The sequence below is a fragment of the Lepidochelys kempii genome, chromosome 6 (assembly GCF_965140265.1).
Source record: "Lepidochelys kempii isolate rLepKem1 chromosome 6, rLepKem1.hap2, whole genome shotgun sequence".
NCBI lineage: Eukaryota > Metazoa > Chordata > Testudines > Cheloniidae > Lepidochelys > Lepidochelys kempii.
Window position 1 is genome coordinate 126,631,262 of NC_133261.1, and position 16,707 is coordinate 126,647,968.

The 16,707-nt window shown below is 47.3% G+C and overlaps 2 protein-coding genes across 11 annotated transcripts in view; one reads left to right on the plus strand and one right to left on the minus strand.

The window, feature by feature from the left end:
- The window catches only part of GPR137C (G protein-coupled receptor 137C), a 36,268-nt gene extending 21,495 nt beyond the window's left edge, over window positions 1-14,773 (minus strand). For all 3 annotated transcript variants that reach the window (XR_012159616.1, XR_012159617.1, XM_073350133.1), the window contains exons 1-2: window positions 14,247-14,773; window positions 278-321 (exon numbers count right to left, since the gene is read on the minus strand). Coding sequence is in view for 1 of the 3 variants with exons in the window: in XM_073350133.1 (XP_073206234.1) it covers window positions 278-321; window positions 14,247-14,603 (401 nt within the window). In the remaining 2 variants the exon portion in view is untranslated. The remainder of the gene's footprint in view (window positions 1-277; window positions 322-14,246) is intronic.
- Window positions 14,252-16,707, plus strand: part of TXNDC16 (thioredoxin domain containing 16) — an 81,139-nt gene continuing 78,683 nt past the window's right edge. For 4 of the 8 annotated variants that reach the window (XM_073350119.1, XM_073350121.1, XM_073350122.1 and 1 more), the window contains exon 1: window positions 14,903-16,147. The gene's annotated coding sequence lies outside the window, so the exon portion shown is untranslated. Of the gene's footprint in view, window positions 14,484-14,902; window positions 16,148-16,707 lie in introns of those variants that run through there. The other 4 variants (XM_073350127.1, XM_073350128.1, XM_073350120.1 and 1 more) reach the window with 3 other exon arrangements.

Below are 16,707 nucleotides of genomic sequence, written 5' to 3' on the forward strand. Positions count from 1 at the left end.
CACCCCCAGACCCACATAGGCACCCCAATCCGATGATCAGGCTGCCCAGTGACTAGCCCACAACTTCTTCAGGGCTTTGCTTTCCACCCTGTACTCTGAGGTAACTGAATTAATCTTTGTTAAACATCTGGGTAAGAGACAAAAACAAAGCTATGGCTATGAAGTTTGAATGTAGCGTTTGGTAGATTTCAGACACTGACTATCTTTCAGGTACGCTGTACTGTTAATACACCCAATGAGAGCATGTTTGGGGTAGGCAAGAAGAGGAGTCACTTACTTGTACTTATTGAATTCTGCTGCACATTTGACTTTGAATATAACCTACAAAGGAAGAGTGTGGAAAGTTATTCTAACATGCTCATAGTATGTGTTACAGTTCATGTTGTAGTTACATTAGAAGGGATTCTGCTCAGCAAAGAGGGCAGAAAAGGGTGGGGTTTCTAGTTCTCCATACTCTTAATACTGTTTGTAGCCTGCAACCATTTGCCACATAGAAAATTAACCTGTTCTGCTAGGTGGACTGAATAGGTCATGAGAGTTTAGTCTAAACAACTGTTTTAGTAGCTAAGCAAGTAATTTATGAATCCAGTTATTTGTTGGGCAATAACTGCGAATCCTGTCTTGCTCTGAAGGACTTTACAAGGAGAGTGGGATTTGGTCTTCAGTAGCTGAATGTGAGCTACATTGTTCAGCAAAATAAAGTTGTGACAAGCTTTTCATATTGAATATTGTAGGACCTCAGTCATGTTTAATTTCTTTATTAAAGAAAGGGCTTTAGCTGCTATTCTTAAATTAGACATTAGGGGGCTATTTCTGGTTAGCCTTTTATATTTGATTACGTTAGAACTCATGGCAAACTATATTGCAATAGAGTACGTGCACATTCGCTTCTGGGTTTCTTCACCCTGGCAGAAGGTCAGCTGGCTATATTTGCTTAATGATTCACCATATATTTGAAGAAATTCTTCAGAAGGCTGAAGTCCCAGACGTGCTGAATTCTGCAGAGTAGAGGATAGATTTACAATTTCATATGTCTAGAAATGTGATGAAAGTTAGCAGCTCATGTGATGTGTCAATCTTTGGAGCAGCTCTTCAACTGGGAAGGGAGCAGTATGGGCAAGTTGAGGCTATAAGCACCTCTCCTTCTTAAAAAGGGTGTTGGGTACACGTGACATAAAAGGGTACAATCCAGACTAATGAGCAGATGTCACCCCTGCCCTGTAACCTTGAGTACCTTACAATGCCTTGCTGAAGTAGTTCCCATCTGGACTGCTCACAAGTGGCTTTCCAGCATGCAAGCCACACCTTGAGCGTCTGCATCCGATGAAGTGAGCTGTAGCTCACGAAAGCTCATGCTCAAATAAATTGGTTAGTCTCTAAGGTGCCACAAGTGCTCCTTTTCTTTTTGTAACTGCAACCTGTCAGTTACACCCTGCTTCTCACCAGCCTTGGTTATACTGCAGGAGGACCCCAGCATACCCTGCAGGTCATGTATGTCCTGTATTGCCCAGGCCCCTTTGACAGTACAAAATGTTTTAAGTTTGTTATTCCTTTGAGTGAATAATATGCACATAACTTGTTACCCAAAACAGAATTACCCAGACACTTCAATTTAAACACTCTGGATTAGATAAAACAGTAAAACAAGATTACCTACAAACATTGAGTAAGAGTAATGATGCACAAAGAGTCAGAAACTGTTACAAGAAATACAAATACCTAACAAACAAACTAGATCAGAGTCAAGCAAAGTTTCTTAACACATGCTTTCAGCAGTCTTACTGAAGAACCCCTGTGTCATAGTGTGGGGGACTCAGGGCCCTGCATGCCCCCCCCCCACTTCCTGCAATTCACCAGGACTCTCAGCCAGACTGTAAAACAGAAGGTTTATTAGAAGACAGGAATAGTCCAAAACAGAGCTTGAAGGTACAGGAAACAGGACCCTTCAGTCAGATCCATCTTGGGGCTGACCCTGATGCTGGACCTCCCTCTATTTTCCCCAGCCAGCTTCATACTGAAACCCCCCCCTCCAGCAGTCTCACCCAACCACACCCCCTGCTTCTCCTCCAGCCTTTGTCCAGTTTTCTGGACAGAAGGTGTCACCTAGCCCCAACCCCCTCCTGGGCTCAGGTTATGTGCTCATGTATCAACCCTCAAGTGAAGTCCCACCCTGATATCCCACCACCAATGCAGACTCTATCAGTAAATACCCCCCACTGTCACACCCTGTCAGAGTTCAGGGCTTGCTTTCTTTGTCACTTCAGGTGCACTAATGCGATGGGCAGGGAGAAGAGATGGTGCCCTGGGGTGTTTCAATCCCTCTCTAGAAAAAAAAAAAACCCAAAAACAAAACATTTCCAGCTGGGAAGTACGAGACAAAAGTCTATGTGGAAGGATGTTCCCTTCTGGATTTCTTGCTCCTGTTTCAGCTTTCTTTGTTTCCCTCCAGGTTTGATTATTCTGTTTACTGCTTAAAATGCAAATTAAGCAGAATACACATTGCTTTGTTTAGGACAAACTTATTTCCCCACCTCAGTTTCGGCAGGGTTGTGGGGTTTGGAACATGTGTTAATATCATACATGCATAATTTTATAGTTTCACATACAACGTTGCCACATATTTTATCAGGATGATCCTGACCAGCAGGTGAGTTTTCAGAGGATGCCTTAGAAGACATACTATTGTAGTATCTTTTAGACAAGATGCGTAGGATGACCACCTGTCCTAATTGGGTGGGACAATCCTGAAATGCAGTGTTCAAGTCCCAGTCAAAATCACGCCAGGACGGCATTTGACCTGGGTTCCCTGCGGCATTGCTTCACATCTGTCTGAGGTTCCGGGGTGGCACCAGCTTCTTCCCAAGGGGTGAGGTGGGCCTTCACCCCCCCCCAAAGGGCCCCACCCCCTGGCCAGGCCGGAAGCCGAGCCATGGTAAGAACCCTCATAGGCAGTCTGCTGTGGGGAGCCCCGGACCCTCCTCCTGCCCTAGGCAGAGGGCCAGTGTGCCCAAGAGCAGCCCCTGACAATGTCCTAAAACAGAAGCTAATGAGGCTCTCATATTTTGAGACCAATCAGAGCATCAGTATAAGACTTTGTCCTTTAGAACATGCCTGCACACCTCCGGAGAAGGCAGATTCCTAACCTCTTTGAGCAAGTGGTAGCAAGGCAGGAGGGAGTCACTCCATCTAGATCAAGTGTCTATTGCTTTTCAAACTGCAGTGAGTCATCATCATATGGTGCTGACTAATGCTTCCAGTGTCTTCACCAAGGACTTAGGCAGGGTTTGAACTTCAGTGAAACTGGCACCTAGACCCTGTAGGCTCCTTTGAAAGATTCTAAGGGTACAGGAACCAGACAGACAAGTCTCCGGCTACTGAGATGCACGAGACAAGAATGTCGTGACCTTCCTATCTCCTAATCCTAACTCAGTAAAGAGCCCTATTTTTCAGTGGAAGTTAGCTGGCAACAGCCTCAACGCAGCTAGCAAGTAGAATGGCCGCTACTTGCATTCAGGCTGTGAGGGTTTGTAACACATCACCACTACTTTCAGCGTACGAATAATGAAAGTACTTACGCAGGAGGAGGAGAAGAAACATGATTTTAGTCTTTGGAGAGCATTGGCTGTTGCTTACAAGGATATGAGTATTTACTGGGCTAGTCTGGCAAGGAAGAGTTTTGAAAGAGTCACACTCATATGGTCTCAAGATTTCTGAAGCCAAGGTGGCAAGTTTGATGGGGTAGCACAGCTTTGAAGGAAGCTTGGCATGGTTTTGCTGAAGGATTGGGAGTAAGAGACTTTACCAGTTCTAGCAGACACTTGCCCTTGGATATTAAAACAGTTGTATGATCATTGCTCAAGAGCACCCACTGCTGCAGGAAGCTATACTGAAAGGCTAAGCTCCTACAGCTTCCACATCATGGGTGTTTTGTGGCTAATGAACCGCAGTTTGCTGCTGACTAACTGGGCAACATTCTGACCCGACATCTCCCTCTGCCTTCATGTCTGAGCCATCAAAGCTGCCAATTCACATTATGACAGGCTTCAGAATACAAAGTTTCAGCAACTACAGATGGCAAAAGGCTTCTAGGAAACCTTTGCCACAATGAAATGGCCACTAGCACTCATGACTGAACATGTGTCCAATCCAATATGGCAGGTCTGTACAGTACAGTATCCCATCTGACAGTGGCCAGTACCAGACTCTCCAGAGGTGAAGAATGCCACATAGACAGATGTAGGATAATCTGACCCCCCAAGCCTGTTAGGCCTAGTAGCTAGAGACTGGCTTAAGATCATCAAAAGCTCAACTTATTTCTGAGACTAGATATTTTGCCTCTCAATTCATCCTGAAGAGCTATTTCTCCACCATGATATTGACAGTGCAAGGGCTTTTTCCATATTCCTCCAAGCTGTGACTATTGCTGGCATATCAGCGGGACATGGGCCGGCTATGCTGGGGATTTTCTGGTTTTGAAACCAGCAAGAGGGACATCAAGATGAGTCAACTGGAGAAGTCCGTGGTTAGCGAGTGTTTGTGTATCCTGGACATCTGTGTGTCAATTAAGAGGTTTGTATCATCATCCTGAGTGACGATTCTGAAAGGCACAAGTCAGAGCTCAGACCTGGCTTTTAAGAGATTAAAGTAGAACAGAGTGTTTGGCTTGTGCTTTCTTCCCCCAGCACTCTTTGCTACACTAAAATCCCCTGCACTCCCAGTGGGACTGAGCCATTGATGGGAGGTGAGAGAGAAAGTCTTGTTTATCTTGATCTAAAGAGTCTATTTCTTAGTACTTAATTGGCTGTACTAGGCAGCAGGTTCCCTGTCCATGACCGTTAGACACTGATGCAAGCATTGAAGCGGCCTTGTAAAGAGTTTCTAGAGCATCCCAAAGCTCCGGGATCCTTGTTCAGCTGCTGCCATGAAGAGTTGAGGATGAGCATGCAGGACCAGTACTTACAAATATTTCAGGGTGAGCAAAATTTGAATGATCTATAAGCCTTGGCAGGAGATAGACTTTAATAAACGCCATCGTCGTGTGTTAGGTCTCACCTCCTCAATGCCAATTTTAACAGTTTAGGCAGGCCATAGCTTACTGCTACTAAAGGCTTTATACTATTTGCAAACCCATGACAAGTTATCCAGTAGGTTGCCATCTAGAAGAGGGTCTTATTTGCTAACAGGGTACATCAGGATTTAGCTGTAGCCCCCAGAATTAGGAGTTTTACCCCTCAAGATTAAAGGGTGGAATTCCAGACCTCTCAACACTGGCCTAACTCTGCTGCCCTTGTATTCAATGGTAAAAATTCCATCAATTTGGATGGGAGCAAAGTCAGGCCAGTGTCAAGAGCTTTTGAGGGTGTGGGGGGGGGGGGAGGGGGGAAGAGAACAAACCCTAGCAGGCCAAGACAGAATGATCAGCCTCTTGAGATGAATGGGGAACCCCACCTCATGGTGCAAATTCACTGCACAGCAAGTCAGGGACTGGGGAATTCAGGGGTTCCTTGATGCTGCGATGCAACAGTGATGGAGCTGGTGGATCTGCTGCTCATTTGATTCACTGGTCAGATGCCCAGTGTTCCTACCCCATCCAGTGGGGCAAGCAGTGTAGCAGCTACTCCCTGCATTTGGAACAGCAGCCCTATGGGAGAGGGGCAAGAACATTTTCACAACCTCCCCTAAGTGCCAGCAGAATCCTTCAGAGCAGCTAGCCTGTCCACCAGCTGTGCTCTGGGGGCTGGGGAAGGAACACATGAGATCTGGGCCTTAGTTCACACCTGTCCTTCCACAGACTGCAGGCTCAGGAAGAAAGCTACACATTTGGAAGGGTCTTGGGGTTGCAGAGGACTCCAGTTATGTAATGAAAGCAGCCAAAATTGACAGGTGAACTTCCAATTTGCCAGAGAACATTTCCCCACTTTCCCTTGGCAAGTGGATTTGTCAAGCCTTTGACAGGTGGATGCTCGTAGACTTTAGATGATCATGATGGTCCCATCTGGCCTCCTGCACATTGCAGGCCATAGAACCTCACCCACCCATCCACTCCTCTAATAGTGCCCTAAACTCAGGCTGAGTTACTCAAGTCCTCAAATCATGGTTTAAAAGACTTCAAGTTACAGATAATCCATTTACACTACATTAATCTTGTAAGTGACCCATGCCCCAGGCTGCAGAGGCAGGTTAAAAAAAAACCCCAGGGTCTCTGCAAACCAACCCAGAGGAAGAGTCCTTTTCAACCTCAAACATGGTGATCAGTTAGACCCTGAGCCTGTGGGCAAAACCCACCATCCAGACACCTGGGAAAGAATTCTCTGTAGTAATTCAATGTCTTGTCTCCAGCAGTTGGGGATTTTTGATACTGGCAGTCACCAGTGGGCCACATGCCATCATAGGCAGTCCTGTCATACCGTCCCCTCCATAAATTTATCAAGCTCAGTCTTGAAGCCAGTTAGGTTTTCTACCCCCACTGCTCCCCTTGGGAGGCTGTTCCAGAACTTCAGTCCTCTGATGGTTAAAAAAAGTCGCCTAATTTTGAGTCTAAGCTTGTTTATGGCCAGTTTATATCCATTTGTTCTGAGGTCCACATTGGTGTATAACGTAAATAACTCCTCTCTCCCCCTCCCTGGTATTTATCTCTCTGATGTATTTATAGGGAGAGGTCATCTCCCCTCAACCTTCTCTTGGTTAGGCCAAACAAGCCAAGCTCTTTTGAGTCTCCTCTCATAAGACAGGTTTTCTGTTTCTCAGATCATGCGAGTAGCCCTTCTCTGCACCAGTTCCAGTTTGAAGTCATCTTTCTTAAACATGGGAGACCAGAACTCCCCACACTACTCCAGGTGAGGTCTCACCAGTGCCTTGTATAATGGTACTAACACTTCCCTGTCTCTACTGGAAATACCTCACCTGATCCAACCTAGACATTAGTCTTTCATGGCCGCATCACATTGACAGCTCATAGTCATCCTGTGATCAACCACTACACCCAGGTCTTTCTATTCCTCTGTCACTTCCAACTGACAAGTCTCCAGTGTATAGGAAAAATTCTTGTTAGTTCCTAAATGCATGACCTGGCACTTTGCATTATTAAATTTCACTCTGTTTCTATTGCCCCCAGTTCTTGTATGATATTATGATCCTTCTCCATAGTGGCAATAAACTCCCAACTTTGGGTCATCTGTAAATTTTATTAGTACACACCCACTTTTATGCTAAGATCAGTAATAAAAAAAATGGGACCAGTCTTATTTAAGAACACTGAACCCTGAGAAACTCCACTAGTAGCCTCCCTCTAGCCTGAGAGTTCACTTTTCAGTATGACCTGTTGTAGCCTCCCCTTTAACCAGTTTGGTTCCACCTTTCCATTCCCACATGAAGCCCCATCTTCTTCAATTTAACTAATAATTTCTCATGTGGAAGGGTCTCAAATGCCTTACTGACATCCAGGTTGATTAGACTGACTACATTTCCCTTTAAAACAAACACACACAATTATCTTCTCACAGAAGATGATCAGGTTGGTCTGGCACAATCTACCTTTTATAAAACTATGTTGTATTTTATCCCAATTACCATCCACCTCTAGGTCTTTAACTATTTTCCCTTTCAAAATTTAAGACCTTGCATACAATTGAGGTCAAACTAACAGGCCTGTAGCTTTTTAAAAATAGGAACTAGATTAGCAATTGCAGTCAGTGTACAACCTGAGTTCACAGATTCATTAAAAATCCTTGCAATTGGGTTTGCAATTCCATGTGCCAGTTCTTTTAATGTTCTTGGATGGAGATTATCCAGGCCCCCCAGTTTAGTCCCACTGAACTGTTGGAGTTTGACTCCCACTTTGGATGAGGTAATTTCTACCTCCATATCCCCATTACCATTAGCCACCGTCCCACTATCCCTAAAATCTTCATTGCCTTAAGTTTTTAAATGAGAGTAAAGTATTTGTTGAGGTGTTGGGCCATGACTAAATCTTTAATCTCCACCCCATCCCTCGGTGTTTAGCAGTCCCACATCTTTTCCTCATTTTTTCTTATTTATAGGACTACAGAACCTTTTACTATTAGTGTTAATTCCCTTTGGAAGGGCCAACTCTGCTAGGCTTTGGGCAGTTCTCACTTCATCCTCACACTTGGATGTCCAAGAGGTAGCTTTCCTTGCTGATCCATCCCATCTTCCATTTCTTATATGCTTTCTCTTAATCACTTGTTTGAGATGCTTGCTCATCCAGCTTGGTCTGCAACCCTTCCCTAGGAATTTTTTCCCCTTGCTCAGGATGCAGGCTTCAGATCGCTTCTGCAACGTTGACAAAGTAATTCCAAGCCTCTTCCACATTCAGAGCCTTGAGTTCTTTGGTTCAGTCCACTTCCCTCACTAATTCCCTAATTTTTTTAAACTTGCTCTTTTGAAATCAAGGACCCTCATTGCAGACCTATTTTTGTTCATCTTTCCATTTAGTTTAATTGGAATTAGGTCCTGATTACTAGAACCAAGGTTGTCCTCTACATCCAGTTCTACTACCAAATCTAAAATGGCATCACCTTTTGTTGGTTCATCAACTGTTTGGTGAAGAAATCGGTCAGCTATCACATACAGGAGAATCTGTGCCCTTCTATTATCAGTAGAACTTGTCCTCCAATCTATATCTGGGAAGTTAAAGTCTCCCATAATCACACAATTCCCAGTAGTATTTATTTCTTTAAAACCATTAAAGAAGTCTCTATCCATATCCAAACTGGATCCCGGTGGTTTGTAGCACACCCCAAACACTATCAGGGGAACATCTAGCAGCTTTCTTCCCTAACAGACTTTATCCATTCCATCACCTATAATTTCTTTAGAGTCCACCTCATCATAAATATACAATGCTACTCCACCACCCAAGCAGTTAGTATGTATAAGAGCATAGATTTCTAGCTACAAAGTTTTAATATGGCCACATGTCTTTGAATCAAGTTGGAAATTAACAGGAAGGGACAAGAAAAAGGAAGGGGCAGAGGAAAAAAAAAGCCCTAGCAGGCTGAGCCATATTGGCCTGGCAGACCTGTACAGGTCCCTTGGTCAAGCAGAGCTTCTTTGTGCCAGCCTGACATACAGAGGGACTGTTCAGTGCTGTACCAAGACTGGATGGCAGTACTGGAGTTGTAAAGGAGAAGTCTCTCTAGGAAGGAAGGAAGGAGCTAAGAGCTGTAAGTACTCCACATAAACACTCGGCACAGGCAGTTACCTCCAAAGTCCCCCATTCGAACAGTCAGAGCACAGGGATGTACCTCTAACCACTGCTTTCAGTTGGCCAGAAGGGATTCTATATTACTCCTTAGAACGATCTTGGTTCGCCTGAAGTTGTTGGAAGTCCCTCTCTCCGAGCATAAAGATAAGAGACCGAACGTGGTTGCCTAATTTAAAAGGAGAGATTATGGAGACATCTGGGTGTGTTGTTACCATGAACCAGTCACATTTGGATATGCTCTTTTTGTCATTAAGAACCATCTACACTCAAGAGTTAGGTTGACGTTGTCACATCCTGACAAAATCTTAGTGTCGATGCAGCGATGTCATCGAAGAATGCTTTCATTGATGTAGCTACTATTGCTTGAGGTAGAGGTATTCCTACAGGAATGGGAAGACCTCTTCCATTGGCACGAGCTGCCTCTACACTACAGAATTATGCCAGCTATAGCTATGTGGCCATATGGTCTCTGTATAAGGTACATCTTTGCTACAATCACACACAGTTCAAGCCCCTGCAGTGTAATAGTACAGGCTCTTCTAGGACCACACCCCAGAAGTGCCCAAAGTTTGCACCAAAATCAAACAACAAAAAATCTTTCAGTCTAACCAAGAGAGGAAACCAAGAACAGAAACTGTGGAAGGTTAGTTTCTTCCCTCCCAGAATGTTAGTGCCCTGATCATAAGGTCACTGACAAATCACAAGGGCTTGCTGGGATGCACTCTGCATTTCCCAGCACAGAAAGGTGGCAGCAGGTCTACTATGTCACATGGTGGTGGGCACTTCCAATTTCTGGAGACTCCTTAGCTGGTGAACCAGGCAGTTTTAACACTGTCCAAGATTCCCACCACCCAGTGAACCCATCCTTAGAGTCATACTGTTGAAGAAATATAGGAGAACCAGATAAAGCTAATGAGGAAAGGTTTAAGGGTACAAGAATGAATGTGGAGCATCTTGGGAGCTCACCGATTAGTGACAGAACTGTTCAGTTTCCTTATCTAGCTTGGATATTTTTGGGATACAAGAACTCCCAGGCTGGGTATGATTTAATTACACTGGAGCAGATGTGCATGTACAGAAGGGGAAGTGGTCTAGTCAGTTCAAGAATTACAAAAAGAGAAACCCAGACAGGTTGGAGGTCATGGATAAGCCAACCTTAGGGATGCAGCCTGCCAGAGGACCTCTTCGCCTCCTGCAAGGCAGAGCCCTGAGTCATATTGCTATACACAATAGGGAGTGATGAGGGCAACACTTGCAAGCAGGCTTTTGTAGAAGGGGAAGCAAGTGGTTGCTGTGGCTGAAGTTACTCACAAGGGGCCTCTCCAGATGATCAAGGCAGGGAGTGACTGGCAGTAGAGGGAGAAGACTTCTTTCAGAACTAGCCTACTAGGAAGATGCCAAGATGGCCACTGGCAGTGGGGTGCGGGTGGAGAAGCTATTTTAGGTTTCATCTGGAGTATCATTGACAGTTCAGTCTCCAAGCTAACTCTTAGATTTATAATTTGGAGATACACCTCTTTGGAGGCATGATTGGGGGGAAAAAAGTGTCCCATTTGAGTCAAATTGCTGACTTGGACATCTCCAAGGAAACCAGATCTCAGACTAAGCCTGATGAAGTTAAGATGAAAGCAGAACCTCATGAGTTGAGATGGAGTAAGGAGAGATGTGGGTTATGTATCAAACTGCTTGTTCATTAGGAGCATCAAAGTACGTAACTAGCTAGCAACAGAAGGAAAACCACAACTGCTACTGCTAAAGCAGCAGGTCTCTGGCGACCAAGAATAAGACTCTCAAAATGAGCGTTGACAAGTTGAACAAGAAAATTACACAGTGGGGCTGGAAGCCCAGAGAGAATCCTAGTCTGTTTTTATTCTGCACTTTGTTGGGGAGGTGGGGGGCATGGAATTGTGTTTTTCAAACAGGTAATTCATACAGAAATAATGTGATTTGTCAGTAGGGGTTTGTGAATTAGAAGCCTAGTACAGTTTACCCTCACACCCCAGCACCACTTTCATCTTTTAGCTCACAAACAATTCAAGCATGAGTTTGATACACCCAGGTCAGCTGGGAGCCACAGTGACATGAGATATAAAAGCATTGAGAGGGGGGAGAAAAAAAAAGCCATGTTTCTACAGGGTCCTAAAGGCCTTGATTATTCAGTCTTCTCTAAGAAAGCCAATGGGTAGCCAGCCTAATCTTCTGCTTTAAAAGAGGTGCTTACCACCAGCTTGCAAGTCAGGTATTTGAATCATGGTGTACTACTTCTACAGCTCCAAAGATGTTACTAGGTGGACAAGGAGGACTTGTGGCACGTTATAGACTAACAAATTTGTTTGAGCATAAGCTTTCGTGGGCTAAAACCCACTTCATCGGAACCATGGAGTGGAAAATACAGTAGAAAGATATATAGTTCCATACCACCCATTCACAGATTATCAAGAACTGAAGGACAGTGTCACCTAGTTTGTTTTAAGTGTCACCATTTAGCAAGTTGTAATTCTATACTAAAGGCCTTGTCAATGCAAGAGTTGCACCCACTTTCTAATTCCATTTAGGAACAGTTTTTAGATTGGAGTGGCCCCCTTGTGGTGGCACCTCTTGTTTCAGATTAAGAGTCCCCTGTATGACTTTAGCTGGGTCATCATGAGCTAAATCAAGGCAGTTCCTTACTGATTAGTTAACAATCTAGGACAATCTTAGAGCCAAAGTAAGAAGTGTAAACACAAGGGGGTTGTTCCAGTCTAACCTTGCCAGTTTCATCTGTAGAGCTCTTGGGTCTCAGCTCAATTCTTCTGGAGGGCAGGTGAACAAATGGTTTAGACCAGGGGTTCCCAAATTGGGGGGTGGAGGGTGTCAAAAGGTTATGACCAGGGTCACAAGCTGTCAGCCTCCACCCCAAACCCCATTTCACCTTCAGCATTTAGAATAGTGTTTATATATGTGTTTTTAATTGATAAGGGGGGGGTCCACACTCAGAGGCTTGCTTTGTGAAACAGATCACCACTACAAAAATTTGAGCACCACTGGCTTAGACATTGCAGGCACTCTCTACCCCTGCCTTCTCAGAAACACCATGGGCCCAGTTGTCCACCACCTTGCACCGAGTGCAGTTGCTCACACTTGTGCAAGCAAATGCTGCTATTCTGACCCACAAGGATTTTACACCCACTTTGCACGACTTTCAGCCTGTGGTCCATGGACCAATGGGGATCTGCAGACTAGGCCTAAAATTTCCAAAGGGATCCACACCCCCACATGAATTTTTTAAATTTTTTTTTTTAAAGAGGGTCCACAAATAAAAAAGGTTGCAAACCAGTGCTCTAGTGTATGTGACTCCAGAGGCTAGTTGAGGCTCCAGCCCCCCAACCAAATATGTGAACATAATTTTTAACAAAGAGACAAGCTATTCTAGATTTCCCCCTCCTCAATTCAAATTCCATAGCTATTGACATTTAGATTAATATTTGTCTTGATGCTAGAACTAGGCAAGGAAAAAAATCAACACCCCTCCTCAAACCCATCTCCCCCGCCCCCCAGTCAGTTCTCCTTGCAAAATAAAGTTTGTCCTTCCCTTTATCTCACCCATTTGAATTTAGTTTGCAATTTCATAAACAGAATTAGCTTTGAAGAAAGCCCGATGCACATAAAACATATTGCAGTATTTAAGTAATTTACACATGTAACAAAAATCTAGGCACATTGTTACCAATATGAGCCCAATTATCCCCTCTTCCCTTTGCCTTTTGGGGACATATTGAATACCTACTAGTAGGTAAATTCGAATTTGGCAGAGAAGACAGCTGTCAAACAACAAATGTTGCATAACCACCTATTTTATTACCCTATGTGTTTATAGCTTTGACAGTTTTTAAAAATTGACAGCTTCACCAGTCTTCAGGGTTTTTGTTTTTTTTTTGGGGGGGGGGGAGAGAAGAAAAGGGAAGAAATGTAGAAGAAACTGTACTGCTCATCTTGTGTGCTATCATGTGAATGCCAATGTCCTAGGGAAAATGAAATCAATTCCCCTGTGACTGAAGCATTTCAGTGGGTTGGAGATTCCTTTGTGAGGGTGTTAAACAGCTGAGAGCTGCAGAGTAAGGCAATCTCAACGATAATAATACAGCTAGCCGGAAAGTATTGCCAGATTAGTTTGTGACTTGCTTCATCAGAGTCCATGCAAAGGGGGAGCCGTTCATCAGAGGCCGGGCTAAGGATAAATATCGGGGGGAATTTGAGGGGGGGGGGTGGATTAGACACACACAAATAAGCTCTGGAGGGAGAGACACGAAAGCCAAGTGACAAACAACAACAAAAGCCACCCAAATGGCCTCGCAGATGTCCCAGTAAATAGTAGCCCATTGTGTTAGGGGCTGAGCAGCGACTCTAGCCCTGAGCCTCGGGTTTGAGGGGTGAGCGCGGGGTCCCTGGAACCTCAGCACAACAAGGGGCAGAAGAATAAACCTGCTAATAATAAAAAAAAAGAGGGGGGGGGTGAGAGAGAGGGGAAGACGCAGCAACAATAGCAAAAGAGGCTCTAGCTGGTGACGTAATGGTTGGCGACCGTCCAGCCCCTGCTATCACCACTTTATCTAGTCCCCCTTAAAACCTCCCCAACACAACACACAACACAACACAACACAGCCCAGTTGAGCAACGCGGAGGTTATTTGTCTTCCCAAGTGACACTTTGTGTGTGTGTGTGGGGGGGGGGAAGGAAATCGAGGCAAATCCCCGCAGCCTCCCCCCTCCCCAGTTCGCTGAATTTGGTAAACACACACACACACACCAAACCACAACAACACCACCACAGCCCAGTTGAGCAACGCGGAGGTTATTGGTCTTCCCAAGTGACACTGTGTGCGGGGGGGGGGGGGGGGGCAAGGAAATCGAGGCAAATCCCCGCAGCCTCTCCCCAGATGTGCAGAATTTGGTGTGTGTCCCCCCCCCCCCGCCACACACACACACACAGCGCCGCGAGCGGGACCCCCCCCCCCCCCCGCCCCGCCCCGCCCCGCACCTACCTCGGCGAAGTAGAGGTGGAGGAGGCAGAGGCTGGCGAAGAGCAGGCAGCCCGGCGAGCAGTGGAGCAGCCAGCGGGCGAAGGGCGGGCGCGGCAGCGGGGCGGCCGGCGGGGCGCCCGGCAGGGAGCCGGCGAAGAGCACGGTGCGCAGCGCCGCCCACAGCAGGCAGAGGAAGAGGCAGAGCGTGCGGTAGCTCAGCCGCTTCTCCCCGGAGCAGAGGAGCAGCCAGAGCTGCAGGTAGGCGAAGAGGAAGAGGGAGCCGTACAGGGCGGTGTGCAGCACCGTCAGCCCCAGCGCCACCGGGTAGGGGACGGCGGGCATCGCCCCGGCGGGGGGGGCAGAGACGGTCCCGCTCATGGGGCGGGGGAGCGGCGACGGGATAAAAGGGGGGGGGGTGTAAAAACCGGGGGCGGGGAAAGTCCCCCCCCCTCACAGCAGCGGCTAAAAACCCATGCAACAAAAGAGCCCGCCCGCCCGCGCCCGGCTGCAGCGCTCCCTCGCTTCGAAAACAACTCTCGGCTGGAGCCGATCAGCTGAGCCAGATTATTTGAGGCGCTCGCTCCGGACGGCGGACTCTTCTCATTGGCTCCCGCCGGGCCCGCCCGCGCCGCTCCCTTCCGCCCTTGCCGGTGGCGGCTGGGCCTGCCAGTCAGAGCCGGCCCGCCCTCCGCGGGCTCTCCGGGCTCCGTTTTGTTCTTGGGTTGCCGCCGCCGCCCGACTCGGTTTCCGACCTCCCTCACTTTGTTCGCCTCTCGCCGCCTGGCTTGTTCTCCCGGCTCAGCGAGCCGCCGCTGTGCGGTGCGCCCTCCCGAGCCGCAGCAGCGCGCTGCCTGGGACTGGGATCAGCTGCGCGGAGACAGGCCTGTGCGGGCGGGCGGGTCTGTGCGGGGGACAGGAGCGGCTCAAGGTCTGCGGGGAGGCAGCGCAGAGATCCCCATTGCGATAGCGGACCCCACAGATCCCCATTATTATAGAGCGTTTGCTGGTGAGATCGCTATAGGGAAGGTCAGCGATCCCCACAGCTGTAGGGGAAGCTCAGAGATCCCCACAGCTATAGGGGTAGCTCAGAGATCCCCACTGCTATAGGGGAAGCTCAGAGATTCCCACTGCTATAGGGAAGGTCAGCGATCCCCATTGCTATAGGGGTAGCTCAGAGATCCCCACTGCTATAGGGGAAGCTCAGAGATCCCCACAGCTATAGGGGTAGCTCAGAGATTCCCACTGCTATAGGGAAGGTCAGCGATCCCCACTGCTATAGGGGTAGCTCAGAGATCCCCACAGCTGTAGGGGTAGCTCAGGGATCCCCACTGCTATAGGGGAAGCTCAGAGATCCCCACAGCTATAGGGAAGGTCAGCGATCCCCACTGCTATAGGGGTAGCTCAGAGATCCCCACTGCTATAGGGGAAGCTCAGAGATCCCCACTGCTATAGGGGAAGCTCAGAGATCCCCACTGCTATAGGGGTAGCTCAGAGATCCCCACAGCTGTAGGGGTAGCTCAGGGATCCCCACTGCTATAGGGGAAGCTCAGAGATCCCCACTGCTATAGGGAAGCTCAGAGATCCCCATTGCTATAGGGGTAGCTCAGAGATCCCCACTGCTATAGGTAATACCTAGATCTCCAGCACAGTAAGGTTTAGCTTGGCCTGGGTCTTTCAGCCCTAACTGTGGAGCAGCACCTGTGTCCTCCTGCTATCAAGAGTGAGCCCTGTTACCTGCGCGCTGGAGGCATCCAGTGCCACCACTCTCGGCAAGAAAGGCCCAGAGACACACAGGAGCGGAGGTAACGCGGGGCTGATGTGATCCCATCCCACCCGTGCCAGAGGAGGGAAGGATGGAGAACTTCACGCCACTGTCCTCGGGGCAAAAAATGGTGTCTGAAACACGCAATAGCGCCTGCCAGGTGAGTGAGGCCCCGAAGCCATCCTGGGGCATGCTCCATTTGATCTATTCACAGTGCAGGGCTTTTCACAGACTCCAGTGGGAGGGTCCCTAAGGCCAGGCCGGACAAGCAGACAGAGGGCAGGAGGCAATGTGTAGACAAGCCAGCTTCAGTCCCTGACCAGGAGCAGAAATTGTTTCCATCCAAAAACATGCATCAGTGAACAGGGGCTTTGCACTTGACTGTAATCAGATGGGACAACATTGGCTCCTGCAGCCTTTGCAACCCAAACCATGCTGCAGGGAGCTGACTTGAGAAGTGAGAACCAGAAAGTGAAAGTGAAACCTAAGTGAAAGTGTCCTGAGGGATATTTCCTTTGTTCCAGCTGCCAGGGAGATGCAAACAGCACTGGGGGTGAGAAGTAAATTAGCTTTTAAACAATTCTAGTCATTTAAAGTGGGGTTGGTAACAGAGGAGAGGGTATAGGATACCCCCTAGAGATTCCCCTACACAAAGGGACAAGTTCAGCTGGCTTTAGGGCTTATGTGCACCCTGGAAATGATCAAAGCAGCTGGAGTGCT